The sequence below is a fragment of the Thermobia domestica genome, chromosome 1, assembly GCF_964235325.1.
Source record: "Thermobia domestica chromosome 1, izTheDome1.hap1.1, whole genome shotgun sequence".
Lineage (NCBI taxonomy): Eukaryota > Metazoa > Arthropoda > Insecta > Zygentoma > Lepismatidae > Thermobia > Thermobia domestica.
The window spans coordinates 321,208,590-321,229,322 of NC_137454.1; the positions used below are offsets into that span (position 1 = coordinate 321,208,590).

Sequence of the window (20,733 nt, forward strand, 5' to 3'; positions counted from 1 at the left end):
ACGCTCCTTTAGTGTAAATGACCTGGGTTCGATTTCCGGCAGAAGCTCATGTGGTTCGAATCTCACGTTAAGCTGTAGGTCCACGTCTCATGTAGCCTTGCTGCTGAACGGCACTTTAAACTAAAATCAAATCAAATTTCAAGAAAAAGAAGAAAAACTTATTTAGTGTGAAACCGGAAATGCACGCATCTGACACTACAGAGGCTTGTTATTATGAATCAACTGTTTTAGCTCTCTTGAAATTTTGTAGTGATTGCTGCACTTTCCTTTTACTCATACAGTTTGTGCAATGTTGTTGGATTATCCTTCTGACAAGTCAAAATATGTGCATTTCAGGTTTGCACTGAATCAGAAACTTCTATTGTTTTAGAATACTAAAGCTAATCGAACGATGGGAAAAATACATTAAAAAGAACAGTAACTACGTAGGAAAATGGTATCAAATGTGGATATATATGTCTGGTTTGCAACTCAATAAAATGCAATTTATCCTCACTTATTAAATTGCCCTCCTAAAGCCACAGTAAATTTTGGCCAGTAAAATATCTCTCTTCTGTCTTGAATTAATATTACAAGTTATATCAGATACAGAGAACAGGATTTTCGGAGTCATTCTTAAATTTCGAAAAACTCTCATACCACGAAATCCTACTAAAAGTATTCCCGAATCTCAGGGATTATACACTCTACCATTGCAAACGCTACAAACCTACTGGAACGCACTATCCAATGTTTTTGTAATTTTTTCATTTTCTTTTCTTATTAACGCTAAGTGAATATTAAGATTTAAAAATGGAATTACTACAAAGTCTAAGTTAGTGAAATGAAATGTTTTTGCACGCTTAAAAGTATCAAGTGATCCTGTGGTAGGAAGAAAGAATACAAAATACTCACCTGGCTTCACAATATCGCAAGTTAAAACTGGAATGGAGAGAATGATACAATTATAAAACGCAATGCTATAAACGAAATACACGAGATGAAAAAAATTAAAGAAATACATTATCGGAGGAGAAAGTGAGAACCAAAATACTAGAGGATTCTAATAATGAAAGAGGAGAACACAATTCATATGAGATGAAACGCTATGAAGAAAAACAACACCAATGAAATACCTTATGCCAAAGCTTAAGACAGATACAGCACTTAAAAAGCATATACACAAAAACTACACAATGAAAGCAATAGAGTATTTTTTTTTAAAGGAATTCTTAATGGGAAACGAGATAGAAAAGGACGGATAAAAAATATGGTTCATCAATAAAAGATACGAAATGTTAAAGATTTATGTTAGTAAGAGCAACAGCACACATAAGCACATGTAAATGAATACTTCATGAGAAAAGCAAAAGAAGAAACAATAAAAGAATCTTTGTTCACTGCAGTTATTGATCATGTTTCATAGGATATCAGAAGGTACACAATTTTATTGCTAAAATGCAGATGCGAAGAAACAAAAAGCAAAACTTTATTTCAAGCAAAGGTAAAGGGCAGTGAAATTAAAACTAGATTTAATGAAGTAACTAACGAGTAGGGTATTTAACACTTACAAATTGAATTACAATATATTAAGAAGTGAATATATAATGTACTACTGTTCAAAATTTCTTTCATATTTCTAACACTTAGCTAACAGAAATATTGCTTCTCAAAATAACACATGAAACTGAAGTATACGAGCAACAGCTTGCACTACTACAGTTTGAATATATTTGTACATGGAATCTGAAATATAATGGGGATATGTTTTCTGATTCTTCCATTTGTTTCATTTAGGAGCATTTCAGAACCTGAACATTAAATAAAGAAAGTAGGAACCTAGTCAGCATTATAAATACTTGAAATTTAATTGGAAACTAAGAAAAGATACGAATGAGAATAAGAATTATGATAATAGCATTAATTAACCTTAGATGTGGAGGGAACAAATAAAGAGGATTCTCTATGTACAGAGTTGCCACAACTAAAATTACATACAAAAGATAAAGCTTAAGAAGAAACATGGCTCCTTAGTTTGACAAAACAATATTATTGAAAGTAATGACACGTTACGAAGCTTATTTCTCACTCAGAATTGTCTGCAATAAGAAATAACAAATCAAAGTATATAGGTAGATAGAAAATTACACAGTCCTGTTTCTGGAAATTGCAACACCAAGGACTAATGGGAATGGTTTGAAACCCATATATATATATATATTTTATACCCGCGTATGAAGTATGACTGATATCAATTTCTGCGGGGGCGCATGTGTGTGCTCAATAACGGCCTCAGTTCTATGTGCTTACCAGTACTGCGAGAGCGCGGTTCTCGCAACGCACTAGTAGTGGAACGGAGACAAGCGAATGGGAGAAGTGTGAGTAAGCGAGACTAGGACTTCCACGTCAAAGGGCGAAATATAGGTAGACGACTGCATTCGAACAGGGTTGCATGGTTCACCTTCAGGAAGACGGCTTTTCGTATTGCGAAAGTAATGCGTGTACAAGGCATGCCACTACGACAGTTATGCATATGTGGAAGAAATAAACAGAAAAGTAGCGTACGCAACGACAAACTGCTCGTGTGATCACATCATTGGATGACGGATTGAATTACGTCGTCCACACAACTTCACTAAACGCTGGAGCACGGTAATAGGTGTGGACTTGTCTGCATCGACGATTCGATAGCGTTTATTGAACGGATGCTTTCATGAACTCAGAATCATAAACGCCTCAGGATACAATAGGCGTATGAACATCGTGCAGAGTGACAGACGGTTGTAATCGGAAGGGTGATGGATGCATAAGCATTAACCATTATCGTACTGAGCACAATCTGCCAGAGTGCATTGTCGAACGTTATAATGGCTGAACGACAGGTGTAATGGTGAGAGGAATCATTAAATACAAGTACTATGTTGCAAAGCATTTAGAGCAGCTTCACGAGTGACCATTTCATAAGAAAAGTTATGGGGGCAAGCTCAAATCTTCAAAAAATTTCTTAACGTCATATTTCAGGAAAACAATGTCCGGTCACATATGCTCCAGAACGTGCAAATATTCTTTGACGAACGATACGTATTGCTGCTTCTCTTGCTTGACATGTAACCCATTGAACATACGTGGGATGTGTTTGGCAAGCACCTTGTTCGACACAGTTGTTCAGCGGACATTGTCGTTGTCTTGTGGATTCGCATACAAGCAGCACAGTCGATGATTCCTCAAAAACACATCCAACGACTATTTTATTTAACGCTACGATATAAAGACTTTAATCGGACGACGTTGGGACTTCACTCCATACTCATGTATCAAGATTACAGGGCTCAAGTTCTCAATTTTAATAACGTTTGTAGTCGCATAACGAATTTTACGTGCCTTTCTTAGTGTTGCAATTTCTACAGAGGTGAATATGTACATAAAAGATCATCCTTTTATCGCCATCATTTATTTGCAGCTATCTGATGGTTTGAAAAATATAAAGGGTCACTTGGGGTGTCCCAGATCAAACAATCCACATACTCGTAAATGCAACGCATGTGCGTTATTTCTTTAAACTTTCTTTGCCCAATGTAAACGTTTATCGTACTCTGCTAAGTAATTCAAAAAGAAAAAGGAAGCTTCTGGACCTTTATCGCAGATTTGGCAAGAAATGAATAAAACGGTAAAACTTTTGATGCTAAACAGCATGGTGACAGTCATTCGTTGTGGTTTTACTCCCCTGGAGTAGAACGATTTTGCAAGTGTTCATTTGGTAACATGCACGCAACGACGACATGTGCACAGTTGTGTCATCGTGTCTGCATGGAGTACAGTACATACGTAAACCATGGTCAGTATTGGGCAAACAATGCGAATATCAATGTCCATAGCTCTGAGGTTTATAGAATATAAATTGTGAGCTTCGAATAGAGTAGAATTCAGCTTCCGCGAAGTAGGCTTTGTGGTGGACAAATACTATGTGCATGGTTTTCTCGGGTTCCCCTGTTTCCTTGCACTTTCGTTCTTCCATCTTTATTATCAATCTCATCATCAAAGTTTCCATTAACTTCGGTTCATAATCTGCCACATCAAACTTAAAGAAAAAAGTTATTATTCTTACTACACGAGCCTTTTTGCTCCAAATCTTTACAAATAACTTTTTTTTTAATTAACAGATTTAAACAGAAAACTATCCTACAACTGAATCGCGCAATTATAAAAATACCTGCAGGACACGAGTTGAGGCTATCTTGTCTTTAAAAAAAAAAGTAATGAATGTGATTTATTTCTCGTCTTGAAAAGTGCATCTACTTCTATTGAAAGAGTTGTCTCGTCTCGTCTTTTGGACAACCTTGAGCTCCTAGAATGTTTTCTTCGCGTCGGCGCTTATGACTAACAACACTACAATACGGCATAAATCATTTTGCATATAAATGTCCATAACGGGTAGTTTATGCTTGAAGTGAGTTCTTTACGGACGATTTTCTCAAACGTGTAATGCAAAGAAGAAATCAGTGTTTGACGATGCTTTGGACACGTTTTAGAATGACTTCTGACAATTGTTTAATGTGCCAAAAAGTATCCTGAAGCGTATCAAAATGTATCCGTGTTTAATGCGTATACAATATTGTTACGACCATCACACATTATCGACACTGTTTGAAGTACCCCGTATGGCACTTATTTTTATTATTTTTTTAAGGTATTTTGGGCACTTAGCCAGACATGAACCAAAGCTTTCTTAAAATTATTTTTTCATGTTTCTATATTCATAGTAATGTTATGCAATAGCACATATGAAAAAATGAGAGACTGAATCGAACCAAGGGCCTCACGCACTGAAGGTACGCATTAAACAACTTTTTTCAAAAATCTTTCTGACTCTTACTTTACTCTTTGCCCTCACGCACTGAAGGTACACATTAAACCACTTTTTTCAAAAAATCTTTCTGACTTATTTTACTCTTTGCCCTCACGCACTGAAGGTACGCATTAAACCACTTTCTTTAAAAAATCTTTCTGACTGTTATTTTACTCTTTGCTAACTGTTCAGAACTACCGGATACGACAGGAACATGAAAACAGAAATATCGAGCTAAAATTCCAAAGACTGTCCCACCAGGAATCGAACCTGGAACCAAGTATAACAAAGCCACTGAGCGACCACTGTGCGCTGCAGTTTACTGTCCCAAGTACAGTACATACATAATGTATTCACTGTAGCACTTAATAGCAATGAAGATATCTACTTTAGTATTTTTAATATATTTTTAGAACTGTATTTTTTTTTTTTTTTTTTTAAATTACGTCTTCGACTGTCTTCAATGAAAAAGAAGATGGTGAAAATGGAACTATACTGATTAAATGGGTTCACTTGGATTCGTATGGGCTCAGTCACTATCCTTATGGGTTCATGCTTACTAGTTTCAATGAGGATCACGCTAGCTCATACTCGCTCGAGCTCGGGCTCAATATCCTCAATAAGGCTCACACTACCCAGATAAAGCACAGGATTCCTACTGATCTGGAGAAATCTATTTCCCTGACTTCTGGCACGAAATTCCCTGACTTTCATGACAGGGTGTCGGATGATGATGAGATACAAATAAGGAATAAATTATGATGCATATTTATATATGAGAACATTTATTCTATAGACAAATAGTAATAAATTGCTCATACATACATTACACTTACTTCCGATAAAAATCTAAGCAAACGTCCTATACTGTGATCATTGATATCTATCCACAATTGCCTACGACAAAATTGCATGTAGAAGAAAAAAAAAAAAAAGCAATGAAAATCAAATAGGTATTATAATGGTTGGCTAAGCTGAAATTCGTGTACAATTAATGTTAGAAACAATATATATTTTAAAAATTTCCCTGACTTTCCTTGATTTCCAGTCTTTTGTTCTGACTTCCCTGACCAGTAGGAACCCTGTAGCACCACTCATTTACCTCACTGGACTCGCGTTCGCCAAGGACTTAGGCTTGCTATAAATGGCGATCATATTCGTTTATATTCGTGCTCACTATCCTCGCTGGGACTAACGTTTGCTAGGACTTTTTCGGATCGCTATCGACTTACTCACACACGTGTTCGGTCTCAACTATCGAGCTCGAGACCGATTAAACCTAAGAGCCTTGCTCGCGAGTTTGAACATCTTCGTATCATTACCATCTGCAAACTCATTATATACGATCTTATCGTTATATAGCTCAGGGTCAAAATGTAGTAATTACAGTGTATTATATAATTGTGTTTCAGATATTTCTGCAAAAATTAACATAACTTTGTTTTCAAAGTGTTCGATAAGAATAAGCGTTATAAATGCGTCTTACTGGAATATTGATTTGAGAATTAGCTTTCTGGATAAGCATAAACCACTTTTTAAACAATTTTTGACCTATTTTCTCTTCAAAATTTGTTGCAAAAGTGTTTAAAGGCCTTTTTCTTTTTTTTCTTTTTCTTTTTCTTTCTTTTTTTTTTTTAATACAATGTTATTGCTCAAATATCCAAGCCGAAAGCATTTGAAATGTGGTATTGGCGCAGAATGGTGAGCATATCATGGACCAAAAGGAAAAGGAATGAAGACGTACGTTAACGAAGGACGTCAGATAATAAAGATAACAGGAGAAAGAAGAAACAGCATGGTTGGTCATCTTATTCGGCACTCCGATTGGATAACCGTGTTGATAGAGGGAAAGGCAGAAGGAAAACCAGGAAGAGGAAAACCAAGGATAGAATATCTAGATGCAGTTACGAAGAAGAGACCTTATCAAAGTATAAAATAACTTCACAAGTATTATATTCCCAAAACCATCAAACGATGAAAAGTTTAAAATTATTAAACACTAATATACATCGTGATTTCTCCTTGTGAAAATTCTATCAAGATTAACAATACGATACAACCACGAAAAACAACACGTCCTACGCAAACGGATTTTTCAGTGGCATCAAAACATAAAAACCTTCAAAGTGATAATATCAAGCTTATTCAAGGTGATGGTGTCCAAAACATATTAGTTAAAATCTTCAAGGTGTCTATTTTAAATTGAAAAAAAACATATTTTCCAGAATAAACAGTGCCTTGTTAAAACTAAAACAGTTTTTAGTGATACTATAAAACCAGGCATTTTTAAAAATTATGATCATTCGACCTACACCTGCTAAGAGTGTGGTATGGTACAATTATTCTGCGTCCAGAGGAACCACCCAGGACTGACAGCGGTGATGGAAGGCCTGTGTTTGTGAGTATGAGCTTTGCGCTGATGAACTTTTACATGACATAAATGTCGTGAGGGGAGGACTACAAGACATTATAAACACACGAGAGTATCAGGGATTTCTCCTTGATAGACCCTACCATCGTACTACTTATATTTCACATCATGATATTGTAAATATTGTTTGTATCGTTTACATTTATGGTGACGGTTTTAATAAATACCACAAATATATGACACTTGTCATTTTATTAAAATTCTGACTACTTAACGTGACAGTTTATTGTTGCTACATTCAGTAACATAATTAGTATCATATTATTAGTAACATATTAAACATATTATGGCTCCCCCAGAGGAATCTCTCTCGTGTGGTTCTTAGTGTCTGTGTTCCTCTTTTCACACATATAAGGCACTTTTTTGCTTTGTTAACTCCATTGTGGTCATTTCATTTCTCACATTCTCTTGTCATGCCCACGACTCGCAGTCAGGCTTCTTTCATTCCCTTAAACACACCTCAAGCTCAAAATTCAAACAATATGGCAGGTATCTCTTCCATCATTCCCGATATATACAGTGCGTCCAAGGAACAACGCGCGGATTTATTTTTACAAAATTTTTTGAAGATCGCACTGGTCAATAACTGGGATGACTCAAAATGCATAAAGATTTTCGAAAAGTCCCTTTCTGGACCCGCTCAACATTGGTTCTCCACCCAAAATCTCTCTACCCTTCCCTGGTCAACCGTCCAACAAAAATTCCTAAAACAATTTGGCGACGAACAGGTTCCACGATCTCGCATTCATCAGTATAGGGCTCGAGTTCAACTCCCTAATGAACCACTTTCTCATTACGTTTTCGCAAAGAAATTTCTGGCAGATCAGGCATACACGCAATTAGATTTTCAGGAGTTTCTTTTAGAATGCGTGTCGAGTATGACACCCGAGAACATACGTTGGTTTGGCACTCGCACCATATCTGACTATCCCACATTTATTGATGAGGTTACAACCTTAGAACGCACTCAGCTCATGGCCCAAAAGCGAGAAACGGACTCTTCCTTTTCACGCCAAACTTCAGATGTCCCAACTTCTAGCGCCATTCAAGAACTAACTCATCAAGTTTCACAGTTACAGCTTCATCTCAACACCCTTTCAAATTCTCAACCTACCTCTGTTCATTTCGCTCCTACCCGTTCTCGTTCTCCTAGTCCTCACAATCACAACACCCTCTCTCCTAACCATAAATCCCTTCCCTTTCCACGGTCCCTCTCATCCCATCCGCCGTCCTCCTGTCTCCAACATTCTCATTTCACCAATCCGACCTCTTCTTCTAACTCGTGTACTCATTGCTCCACACACCCATATCATTGTTGTCAATGTACCGCCTCCTCTCATTGTCAAACTGTCCCTCAGTCTCCCCCAACTCGTAACACTCCACGAAATGATCACAATAACGACTCTCGTAAAGGCAAGAACAATAAGCGTTTTAATAAGCATTCTTCCCAACCCCAAAACGTCTATACTACACAACAGCCAACCATACCCATTCCCCCATATCCATTCTATCATCCCTTTTTTCAATATCCTACCCCTACCCACCTACCCTCACTCCCCTCCCCTTCCCCTGTCTCCACCACTTTTTCAAAAAACATCCCACTCCTCACATTGTTTTTCAAGCACGTAGGAGACTTGTCATACCACCCCGTTCAGCTAAAGCAGTTCCTCTCAAGGTTAACGGTCACTTTCCAAATACATCCTTCCGGCTACATACTCCTATCTTACGAAACTTAAGTAACTGTTATATGACGCATGCTGTTGTTTCCATAGATAACCTTGTTTTGCCACTTGCAAACGTCTCGTCTCGTCCCCAGATTATAAAGGCCAATACTCCCATTGTTATTGGTTCTATATTTTCACCACCGGAACAAAACACTAACGCTTACACCATCAGACAGGTTCATTTTCCCACGGACGAGGACGCTTCACGACACAAAGCACAACGCCTTAAAGAAATCGGTCATCTCATTGACATTAACAAATTTCACTTTTCCCCTGACATGAACGAACATTAAACTGCTCAAATGAAGGCGCTACTTTCTGAATATGCTTTTCTTTTTCAATGGCACGACAATGATTTTACAAAAATACCAACCTTTTCGGCCACGTTAGACTTAGAATCAGACGTTCCCTTTCAGTCCCCCCAATTCGTCATTCCACACAGACTTAGACCGCGAGCAAGAGAGCTCGTCCTGCGCCTCATTAATCAAGGAGTGTTTGAACAATCAGATTCTCAGTATAGAAATAACATATTATTTGTTTTAAAACCAAATTCCAAAACTGAGCTAAGGGCCGTTTTTGATCTCAGGGGCCTTAACTCCCGTTCAAGAACAATAGCCTCTCCTTTAGAAGATATACAGGACGTTCTAGAGTCTCTTTCTGACTCAGTTTGGTTCAACTCCTTTGATTTACACTCCAGTTTCTATCAATTAGACTTAGATCCCAAGGACAGACCGGCCACTGCGTTCTCCATTAAGGGTCTTTCTCTCCCTTTCAATCACCTTCAGTTGACATCTGTTCCTCAGGGTTTCAAAAATGCCTCCATTTTACTTCAACAAGCTCTTCAAACCATTTATAGGGACATCTTCCCCAACAATATTACATCATTCGTTGACGACATGTATGTCCACGCAGATTCGTTCGATCAGATGATGATTGTGCTTCGTGCCTTCTTTCAGCAAGCCGCCAAACATTCTCTGCTCTTTAACATTAAAAAATCAGTTTTCGGATCAAAAAGAATTAAATGTTTAGGCCATATTATTGACAATCACACTCTACAACCTGACCCTGATAAGATTTCGGCTTTAGCTCAGGCACCCAGACCGGCCACTCTCAAAAGCCTCAAAAGCTGGTTAGCCAGTGCAAATTTTTTCCGACGTTTTTTCAAAAATTTTTCCATCATTCTTGCACCCCTTTATCAGGCTCTGTCAAACAATCCTAAAAAGCTCATCTGGACTCCTGAGCGCGTTCAAGCGTTTGAAACAATGCAGAAACTTCTAACCTCACCCCCCGTACTTGCTCTATATTCAACCCGCAATACACACCACATTCTCATGACAGACGCCGCATCAGTAGGCGTCGGGGCGGTGTTATTACAGAAAGATCTCACTACTAACGTTGTGCAACCTGTTTGCTATGTCTCTTCCAGACATTCCAAAACCGTTTCCCCCCTTCCCATCTTCCATCAAGAATTATATGCAGTGTACTTTTCTCTTCGGAAATTAGAAAAATATTTGTTAGGCCACCATTTCACCCTAGTTACTGACAATATTTCTCTTCTTGCCGTTCGGAAAACAATTGTTCCATCCCCAAAAATTTTGAGATGGTTAAACTACATTAATACATTTGACTTTACAATCAAACATGCAAAAAGCCATCAGAACCCCATAGCTGATTATCTTAGTAGGCATCCTGCTCCTCTTACGCAAGACACGATAGACATGGACAATGAAGTTGTGCCTGATTCTGTACTTCTAACTATCGATAACAACTTGGATCTATCTCGCCTACAGGGTGAAGATAAATTCTTCTCCAAAATTATCGAGACTCTTAACAAACGAGACGAGACAGATCCTTCATTCCAACGTCTCAGCAAACAATACGTTATTCAGAAAGGCATACTTTACAAAAAACTGTATCGAGTACCTAACTCTCGATTACTGCTCTGCGTACCTGACAGTCTTAAACCAGCTTTATTCGATGAGTATCATAACTCAATGACTCACATAGGTTTTACCAAGATGTATTGGATGTTGCGATACAAGTATTTCTTTCCGCGCCTAAAATCATGGCTAGCTCAGAAACTTAAATCATGTAAAGGCTGCGCCATCTTTAAACGCAATTACATGCCTAATAACCCCACAATTCAGCGTTTTCCTCAGTCAGGCCTATTTGAAACCTTTTCTTTGGACCTAGCAGGCAAGCTAATACCCAGCGATCCCGAAGGTTTCCAATACTTTTATGCAGCTACGGACCACTGTACTGGATTCACCATTACTCATCCCATAACAACTCCAAACAGCGACAACTTCATCAATTTCATCACAAACCATATCATTCTTCCATATAATACTCCTCGCACAATCTACTTAGATCTTCAGAGTTCACACCGGTCTACCGTATCGTTAAACTTTCTCAAGTCTCTTAACATAACAGTTAAGTACGGCCTACCCTATCAACATCGTTCTCTAGGCACAGTCGAACAAAGATTAGGCTCCTTGCAAACGAGTCTCAAATTTCTGTGCCAAGACAACCAGAAATTTTGGCCTCGCTTCCTTGCGCATGCCACTGCGGCTCTGAATAAATCACCCTTAACTTCCATTGGTCTCTCTCCTCATTTTCTCCTCTATGGCGTTCATCCCACCTTACCATTAGACAATTTGCTACATGTTCAACAAGAAACTTTGAATACTAATGATCGCCTACTTGCACTCAAAGAAATGAGGGACCTCGTTGAATTTCGAAAACACCAAGTTTTCACTGATCTGAAGAAGCGCATTGAGAAGGTCAAAAATCCAACACAGTTCTTCCCTGACAGTTTAGTTATGGTCTTAGATACCTCAACAAAACCTAACACTTGTAAGCCATTATCCCGTCTTTATAAGGGACCCTACAAAGTGATTTCGAATGTCTCGGCTGATGAGTATCTTCTAGATATTGATGGGAAGCCAACGGTCATTGCTAAGACCCGTTTGAAACTGTACATCCCACCTACAAACCCAGACCCCGAATTTGAGTATAAGTACAAGCGCTTCCTCAGTACCTCTAAATAGGATCCGACCACACATTACTTCAAAACCCAACTACCAATTACATTTCACGTTATGTTTTGATTATCTAATTTAACGTTCCTAGTGAAACATGATCCCTTTCTGTAGTACCACACTGGCAAAACTTCCGACTTTGTCTCTCGTTATGCCATAATTACAGATACAGGTAGGCAACACACATTACAGGCAATATTTCTCCCGTGCGGCATTTTTTTTTCTTCCGGTAGTTCATTATTATTGCATATGCTTCGTCTCCTGTTTTTAGGCAACCCGCTGTACATGTACTATTTCTCCCGTGCAACGACTCCTAGTTACGCTCATAACAAACTCTACGCTTTTCCTTCTCCCCATAAGCAATATACCGGCATCATTCATTATTCACGTCATTTTTCTTTCCTAGACGCGTAAGGAAAGACTTTCCATCTCATTTCCTTCTTGCGTCCTTTTTCGGGAACGGCTGGTCCGACCCCACTTGATATCACTAAGGTCGCTAGGACGAAATGCTTTCTCTCATCCCACACCCATACATTACAGTCAATATATCACAATTATGTGACTTTTTTTTCTCTCTCTTCTTTCAGGTTTATTCTCTCCATCCTATTTGTATCAGCTTCAGGCACGTTCATGCCACAAGGCGTACAGTTTGTTAATGGCATTGACTATATTCCCCTTCCCCAAGCGATCCCCTATTCCCAAACCTTTCCTTTAATCTATAACATTTCAACACCTACCTTTCAGTCCATCAATTCAACCATAGAATGCAAAACTAATACTTCCCGGTTGTGTACCCATTTTCAAGATTTTCTATCCTCAATAAATTCTCTGTCTAATGACATTCAAACTTCTACATACTTGGTTAAATTTCTTTCTAACGGAACCCCTTCTTCAAGGACTCCGAGACCCCAAAGAGGTCTTTTTAACTTCATCGGATCAGCATTAAACTTTCTCACAGGAGTTGCTACTGAAGACCAAATACATTCAACTAAAATTAATTCCGAACAACTAAAGACACACGTACAAGAGCTTGAAAACCATGAATCTGTTCTCAGTTCTAAATTTTCTGATATTTCTCATCAGGTTGCAACACTTGCTGAACAAACTTCTTCTTCCTTCAAAGATGTGCAAACAACGGTTTCTGCTCTCATTGCCGATGAGACACGCCTACTTGAAGCCATGCGCACGGATCACTCCTCTTTTGTTACTTTCTCTAAAATGTATTTAAAATTTGACAACGCGATCCTCCTTATGCTTCGTCAGTTACTTTACTTAATTAATTTTAACGACATTTTTGACCAATGTAAAGAAAACCGGTTATCTCCTCAAATCATACCAGTTCATCAGTTACATTCTGACTTACATGATTTTAATCTCAAATTGGTTTCAAAAAATTTACGCGTCAATCCCGTTTTGACAGCACCGATCATTTACACCCTACCCCTTACCACTTGCTATTTCTTTCCCGATCATATCATTTTACACGTAAAACTCCCTGCTATTCCCCTCCATACGCTACCACGTTTATTTAAATTAGTTCCCTATCCGGTTGCGTCAGCTCAACAAAATTGCTATTTACAGCTTCCTTCCAATTTTGTTGTCTTCATGGATAAGCAAGCTATCCCTTTTTCTCCGGCTGATCTTACATCTTGTTCCTTCTCATCTAAACATTTCTTGTGCAAAATCCCTACTATTTATAATCATACAATAGCTTCTTGTTTACACACTTTGAAATATCAACATATATCGGGCTTACTAAAAAACGCCTGTTCTTACAACTGCACCCTCACACAACAGTTTACCATCACCCAAGTAGACGATCATCAATTTATTTTAACCCGACCACCCAACAACCTTCATTATCTTTTCCTTAATGGCACTGCCACGCCATTATACATTAATAATTCTTTAAATCTCCGTGTTACTTTACCCTGTGACACAAGCCTCCATTCAGGAATTATCGAACTCATACCCCGCTCTCATTTCTGTCTTCCGACCACAATCATTCCTGTCCATTTAGTCCTTCATCATATCCATATCATTGATTCCGATTTACTCCTCTTACCCGCTGATAGGATTCTCCCTTATAACTCCCTTCAAAATCTTCCCCTTAATTTTAGCCACCGCATAACACCAATCACAGCTACCAATTCTTCCTATAAACCGCCAACTTGGCTTTCCTGGCTTCCCACGGACGACTATCCCACCATCTCTATCTCCTTCTCTCTCATCCTGTTTTCCCTCTCTATGATGAATACCCTCTTCATCTATATTTTACATCGTCGTACACACCAGTTACCTTTAACACCTACCACAACTCAGCCACCCGAACTAATTCCCCTTAACTCACGTTAACTCTCCTTCCGCATCTCTTCCTAAAAAAAAAAAAAAAAAAAAAAAAAAAGACAATCTGAAAACTAAATCAAACAACTTTTTGGTACTTACCTCGTACCCTGTCCTCCGCCATTTGCATTCCTCGTTCTAGATATCTTAACAAATCCTCTCATTATGATGTTAATAAAACACAAACCCACCACTACACATTCGCGGACGGCACACATTAATTGCCATTGCTACTCGCGTCTCCATTTTTTTTCTTAACACCCGTATACAAGCTCCTTTTGCTCACGACTGGCAACCTCATGCAGTTTCTCCCGAATCATTTGTCTTCCAGGTCAACTTACGGTACCTTGGCCAGGAATAAACTACGTCTCACTAATATATATATATATATATATATATTTTCCTTCTGTCCTACTTAATGGCAAATTCACTCTTCATTTCTATACTTCTTCTACTATAACGGAATCTTTCGCTATCCACGACCATACTTCCGTACACAGCACACACAGTAATAGTAAACATGATCATAAAAAAAAAAAAATAAATAAATAAATAAATAAATAAATAAAAATAAAATAAGGGGCTCGTCTCTTACAATTTTTTTTTCTCTCTTTTCTTTTAGCATCCTCTTCTTTCTGGTTATACCCGGTGTTGCAGCTGGCGACTTTATTCCCATATCTTTATACATTGCAATCCCCCTCATCTTTCTCTTCTTTATCATTGGTGGCTTCTTTTACATCAAGTTTTTTTTAACTCATAAATTTCGTCGCTCCTTTACCCACCCAACGCCTACCAGCCACACTTACACCGTATCTTACACACCTCCCGCTGCTCCGAACCCAATCTATCTTCCTCTTTTTCATACCAATAACGTCACACACCCCGGATTCTCCGTATCTCCCTAAAGATTGATCAGGTGCCTTCTTCATTACAGTTCGCCATTATACATATTTTTACGTTATCCCTTTTGTTCCTTGTACGTTACTTTTGCAATTATCTCTTCTCCCTCTTTTCTTTCTTTTAGTCCTTTAAAAAAAAAAAATAGGTTTTCACAATGGTCTTTAACAAGTAATTCAGTGCCTCCTGTCATGTAATTTCTTTTCCGCATCCGGCCTATTTTCACAAACGCACCTGGGCTACCCATCATCTTGCTACCCGTTTCCATGGATGATGCCTACCAAGTCGCAGTTTCCTTTTCTGGATGATGGACCTCTCGACTTCCAGACCACAAGATGCTGTCCATTTTGGCTCAAGGATCACGCCTTCCAGATAGCAGACTTCCAGGAGATAGCCCTTGACTCTCGACGTGCTGCACCACCACGATCAGGATTTCCCGAGTTCCAGCCTTCCCGGATACACTATTGGGATCACGCTCGACATCTACACGGATCCAGCAGTTTTAGTGATTTTTTTTTTTTCTCGTGTGTGTGTTTACTAGTGCCTCCTTCCTCTAGTGTTTTTGTTTCTTTCTTTTGTGCACCAGCCTCATGGTTATAAAAGTCAAACGATGAAAAATTTTAAGGGATTCCATGTCACTGGTTCTCATGAACAGTTGACCATTGTACTTTATTAAAAGGGGGATTATTATATTCCCAAAACCATCAAACGATGAAAAGTTTAAAATTATTAAACACTAATATACATCGTGATTTCTCCTTGTGAAAATTCTATCAAGATTAACAATACGATACAACCACGAAAAACAACACGTCCTACGCAAACGGATTTTTCAGTGGCATCAAAACATAAAAACCTTCAAAGTGATAATATCAAGCTTATTCAAGGTGATGGTGTCCAAAACATATTAGTTAAAATCTTCAAGGTGTCTATTTTAAATTGAAAAAAAAACATATTTTCCAGAATAAACAGTGCCTTGTTAAAACTAAAACAGTTTTTAGTGATACTATAAAACCAGGCATTTTTAAAAATTATGATCATTCGACCTACACCTGCTAAGAGTGTGGTATGGTACAATTATTCTGCGTCCAGAGGAACCACCCAGGACTGACAGCGGTGATGGAAGGCCTGTGTTTGTGAGTATGAGCTTTGCGCTGATGAACTTTTACATGACATAAATGTCGTGAGGGGAGGACTACAAGACATTATAAACACACGAGAGTATCAGGGATTTCTCCTTGATAGACCCTACCATCGTACTACTTATATTTCACATCATGATATTGTAAATATTTTTTGTATCGTTTACATTTATGGTGACGGTTTTAATAAATACCACAAATATATGACACTTGTCATTTTATTAAAATTCTGACTACTTAACGTGACAGTTTATTGTTGCTACATTCAGTAACATAATTAGTATCATATTATTAGTAACATATTAAACATATTACAAGGGAGAGAGAAGTTTTAAAATTTGTATGTTGCCCATCACGCTATGCTTGAGGTGAGAAAGAAGAAGAAGACGAAGATTTCAGACATAAATATTTCTTTAAGATCCTTTTAACATGGCGTAGATAATTCTTTATTTAAAAAAATCCTAAGGGGTAATTTACTCTCAGAGCGTAAGTTATTTTCAAAAAACTGTTCAATTGTTTTCGTTCATATTTCATAAATAAAAAAAAATCTAACAATCCCAGAATGTAACATAAACAATTTCCCATGAAAAAATAAAGAACAGATAGTTTGCTTCTTGGTTGTAAGTCTCCTTCAGACAAAGTTTTCCGAAAATTCTTATTATTTGTTCACATTTCGTAAACAAATGTTTTCGTAATAACTGCTTCATGACACGATTTAACTTAAGAAATGGTAGCTAAAAAAAATTAGTGCGGTAGCCCGTACCTTTTATTTGACTTTTGGGGCCATGATGCGTATATATCAGTTGAAATATCGATTTCATTTATTTACTATCACCATGTTTTTTTCGATTATTGACGACAGAAAATAAAAATAAGTTCTCAAAAATAATGATAAGGAAAAAGAAAATCAGCAAGGTGTTATGTTCTTTCACAACTTAATTAAAAATAAATATCTCATATTGGCTGCCAACATTTGTTATTCTGTGGATCAGGCGATGCATATTTGACTATCTAGATTTTTTCTTTCCTTTTTAATGAAATGAACGAAATAGGATTTTCTAGGAATAAAAAAGTGATAACATTTTTTCTATAAGTAAAATATAAGAGTAAGTTTATATACCATAGTTATTCTGCCATTATTGGCAGGTTACTTTTCGCAAACTAAGAATTTTGATGCACCACAGTATTCAGCTAACCCCTTCGTCTTCACGTTCGATTTTTCTGGTTTAATATCGTTCGTAGACTTATCGTTCCTTCCCTTTTTCCTGCCTTTCTTTCTACTGCATCTTTCATGACACACTTTCTCCTCAGCTAATTTCCCAACCATATTTTCTTTCTCTTTCCAACTACATTAAATTTCGTTCTTTTCTCACCTACTATTTCTGGTACTTACTCATTCGTTTTCTCTTCGACCTTGCTAATTGTCTCCATTCTTCTCCAAATTATTATTTCGAAAGCTCTTAGTCTTTTTCTCCATCGCTTTTGGTAAGTGTCTATCTATATTCATTTTTCCACATAATAGATTTCTTCCTAAATGTCCCTTTAAACATTCATGATTTGCTTTTATTTTATGTACGCACTTCAATTCTTCACTCCTTACTAATAGTTCATGTTATATGAGTTATCAAAAACTAGTCAACCGATCTATTTTCTGTCCACCTACTTTTATATTTGATACCGATTGCTTCGTCCCAATCACCAATACCTTTGGTTTTCTAGTGTTTGGTTTTCATCCCATAATCCTTGCACCTTTTTCCTGAAGTTTTCTAACATCCTATTACTGTTCTTTCGCGGTCCCGCAAAAGTTCTATATCGTCTGCAAATCGAATACAGCTAATCATTCTACCTCCTATTGAAATACCATCTTCATTACGCCAGTCCATCTTTATTATATTTTCTAGATATTAAATAATGTTGGTGAGAGACAACATCCCTATGGAACTTCCCTTCTAACAGCATTGCCCTCTATTACTTTTTCTCCTATTCTAACATTTGCTTGTTAGTTAATATATGAGTTATCGATCTTTGCTCCCAAACCCAACTTTCTTTACAATTCCATCAACAATTCCCAGTTTATCCAGTCAAAAGCTTTATAGCTGGATACTAAACTAAGTTCTCTGCCATTACAGCTTACAAACAACTATGGTCGACCAGGTTTAGTTATTTGATTTATATTTGTTTATTCATTAGAGTCGAGTTTATTCTTCTGTGGTCAGCTTAGTTTCCATCACCTACATTTCTCGGACTAAATATAACTAAAAATGTAATAAATTTTTATTTGGATAAAATCTTTTTTATTTAAAAAAACATTAACCTGCATTAAAAAAGCGCAGAAAAGCAGAGAACAATTTGAAAAGGGCTAGAAAGGGGAAACTAATTTTGAAAGGCGATTAAAATTTGAAATATGTGCCATGACAAACAAAAATAATGGCTAATACAAAATTACATTTTCAACGGTAATTTTATTAGATATAAATTTGTTTGTCATGGCATACACTATAACAGTGACGTTCTAGCGCCTTTTAAAATTATTTTCTACTTTTAAGCGCTTTTTTGAAGTCGTTATTACTTTTCATAAAAAAGTTCTTACTTTCCATTTCTAACTTCTTTTTAGTGTGTTTTGTTTTTTCCAATTTTTCGCTACTGTAGTAGTATAAGTATTATCTGTCACAAAAAAAAAAAAAAAAAAAAAAAAAAAATAATGTAGTTTTTCTACGGGTTACCATCCACTGTTTCTTGTAGCAAATGGAAGGTATGAGAAAATCAGTTCACACAGCGTAAGCTCACTTCGTCACTTAATTGACCTTATTAAAACTTTTAAAGCTATAAATCCTGGTAAATAACAACACATATTATCTTTGCTGATGCAGCTTACGCATAAGTAAAGGGAAGGAAAACAACAAAACTGATACATACTAACAGTTTCACACAACAGAAAATAAAAGTTTTTACAATGTTAAAATTTTGTGGCATGAGTAGTCGATTAGATGGATATGTGGGCTCGTGGTTATTGTTCTCACTTCTTAATTCATCGTTGTGTGTTCGAGTCTTCATTAAGGTTGGTTAGTTTTTTTTTGGTCGAAGGAACAGCCGTAAAAAAAATATTATTACGGTTTTAGATTTTTCTGCTAACATAATAAGATAAGGAAACAAGAATAATACAACAAAACGGAAAGTTGGTCTAAATTTTCCTTCCATTAATAATATATAGAAATGAACTTACAACTGGAACTACATATAACCAATCAAGCTTCTTCCGTTTGACTCGAACCGGCATTTGTGTATTTCTGTCGGCTTGTCTGTCTACCCATCAGTTTGTTTTTTTCCATACCCATCCATCTGTCTTTTCCAGAACAACTCTTATGAAACTTATTCGATTTTAATGAATCTATTATATGCCTTCCTCCAATCTTCCGAAATAACCTTATTGTTTGAGGTTGCATATAATCCACCAAGAATGAGAGTGTAATGGGGAATACATCCACTCCATCACATATACAACTCTTTTGGTATAAACTACATAAATTTAATCGATTTTGATAAATTAAATATATATTGTTCAAGATCCCACAGTTGTGCCCCTTTAGGGTAAAAGGAGGCAGATGATCAATGAAAAGTAAATGACCGTAAAATATTTTTGGTTTTCTCTCACCGGGAATCGAACCCGGGACCGTGTGCACCAAAGGCGCGCGCTACCCATTACGCTTCCGTGAAGAGCTGTTTTCGATAAATAATAGTGTAGCTATACTTTCTTTAGGATTTCTCAACCCTCCCCATTGGTTGCGGTTAAAATCGATCAAGGATAAGCTGGTAAAAGTGAAACGTTTTTCTAAATTTCGAAATTCTTAAATAAATAAAATATTGTTTGGTGAACTTTCACAAAAATGATTCGATTTTGATGCAATGTGGTGTATACTTTCTTTCCCAACGATTTCTCTACGTAAGATTATGGTTTGTCAATAATATAATGGTGAGTCTCCTAATTAATATATATATATATATATATATATATATATATATATATTTTCAAAGATTTCCCATGGACGCAGTTAATTTTATCAAAGAATAAGGGGATGGATTAACCTTAACAGTTAAAAAACATGTGCAAGGATAATTTCGTAAACAAACTTTTTTGAGTGTGTGTGTGTGTAATTTGGGATATGTGTTTCTGAATCATTCCAGTCATCCTCTATGCTTAGGTTTACAATCAGTCAAGGATAACGGAACGAACACCCTTCTTGTGATTCAGAAAACTTCCCACGTTAGCTTTCCTAAAAAATCGATTTTGACAGAATACGGTATAAATGTTCTGTGAGATCTTCCCACATTT

General features: G+C 37.0%; 1 protein-coding gene across 1 annotated transcript in view; it reads right to left on the bottom strand.

Moving 5' to 3' along the window:
• The window catches only part of Tomosyn (syntaxin-binding protein tomosyn), a gene marked incomplete in the record, with an annotated part of 588,696 nt that overhangs the window by 53,220 nt on the left and 514,743 nt on the right, over window positions 1–20,733 (bottom strand). The window contains 1 exon segment of the mRNA XM_081728737.1: window positions 895–921. Within this exon segment, the coding sequence (XP_081584863.1) occupies window positions 895–921 (27 nt within the window).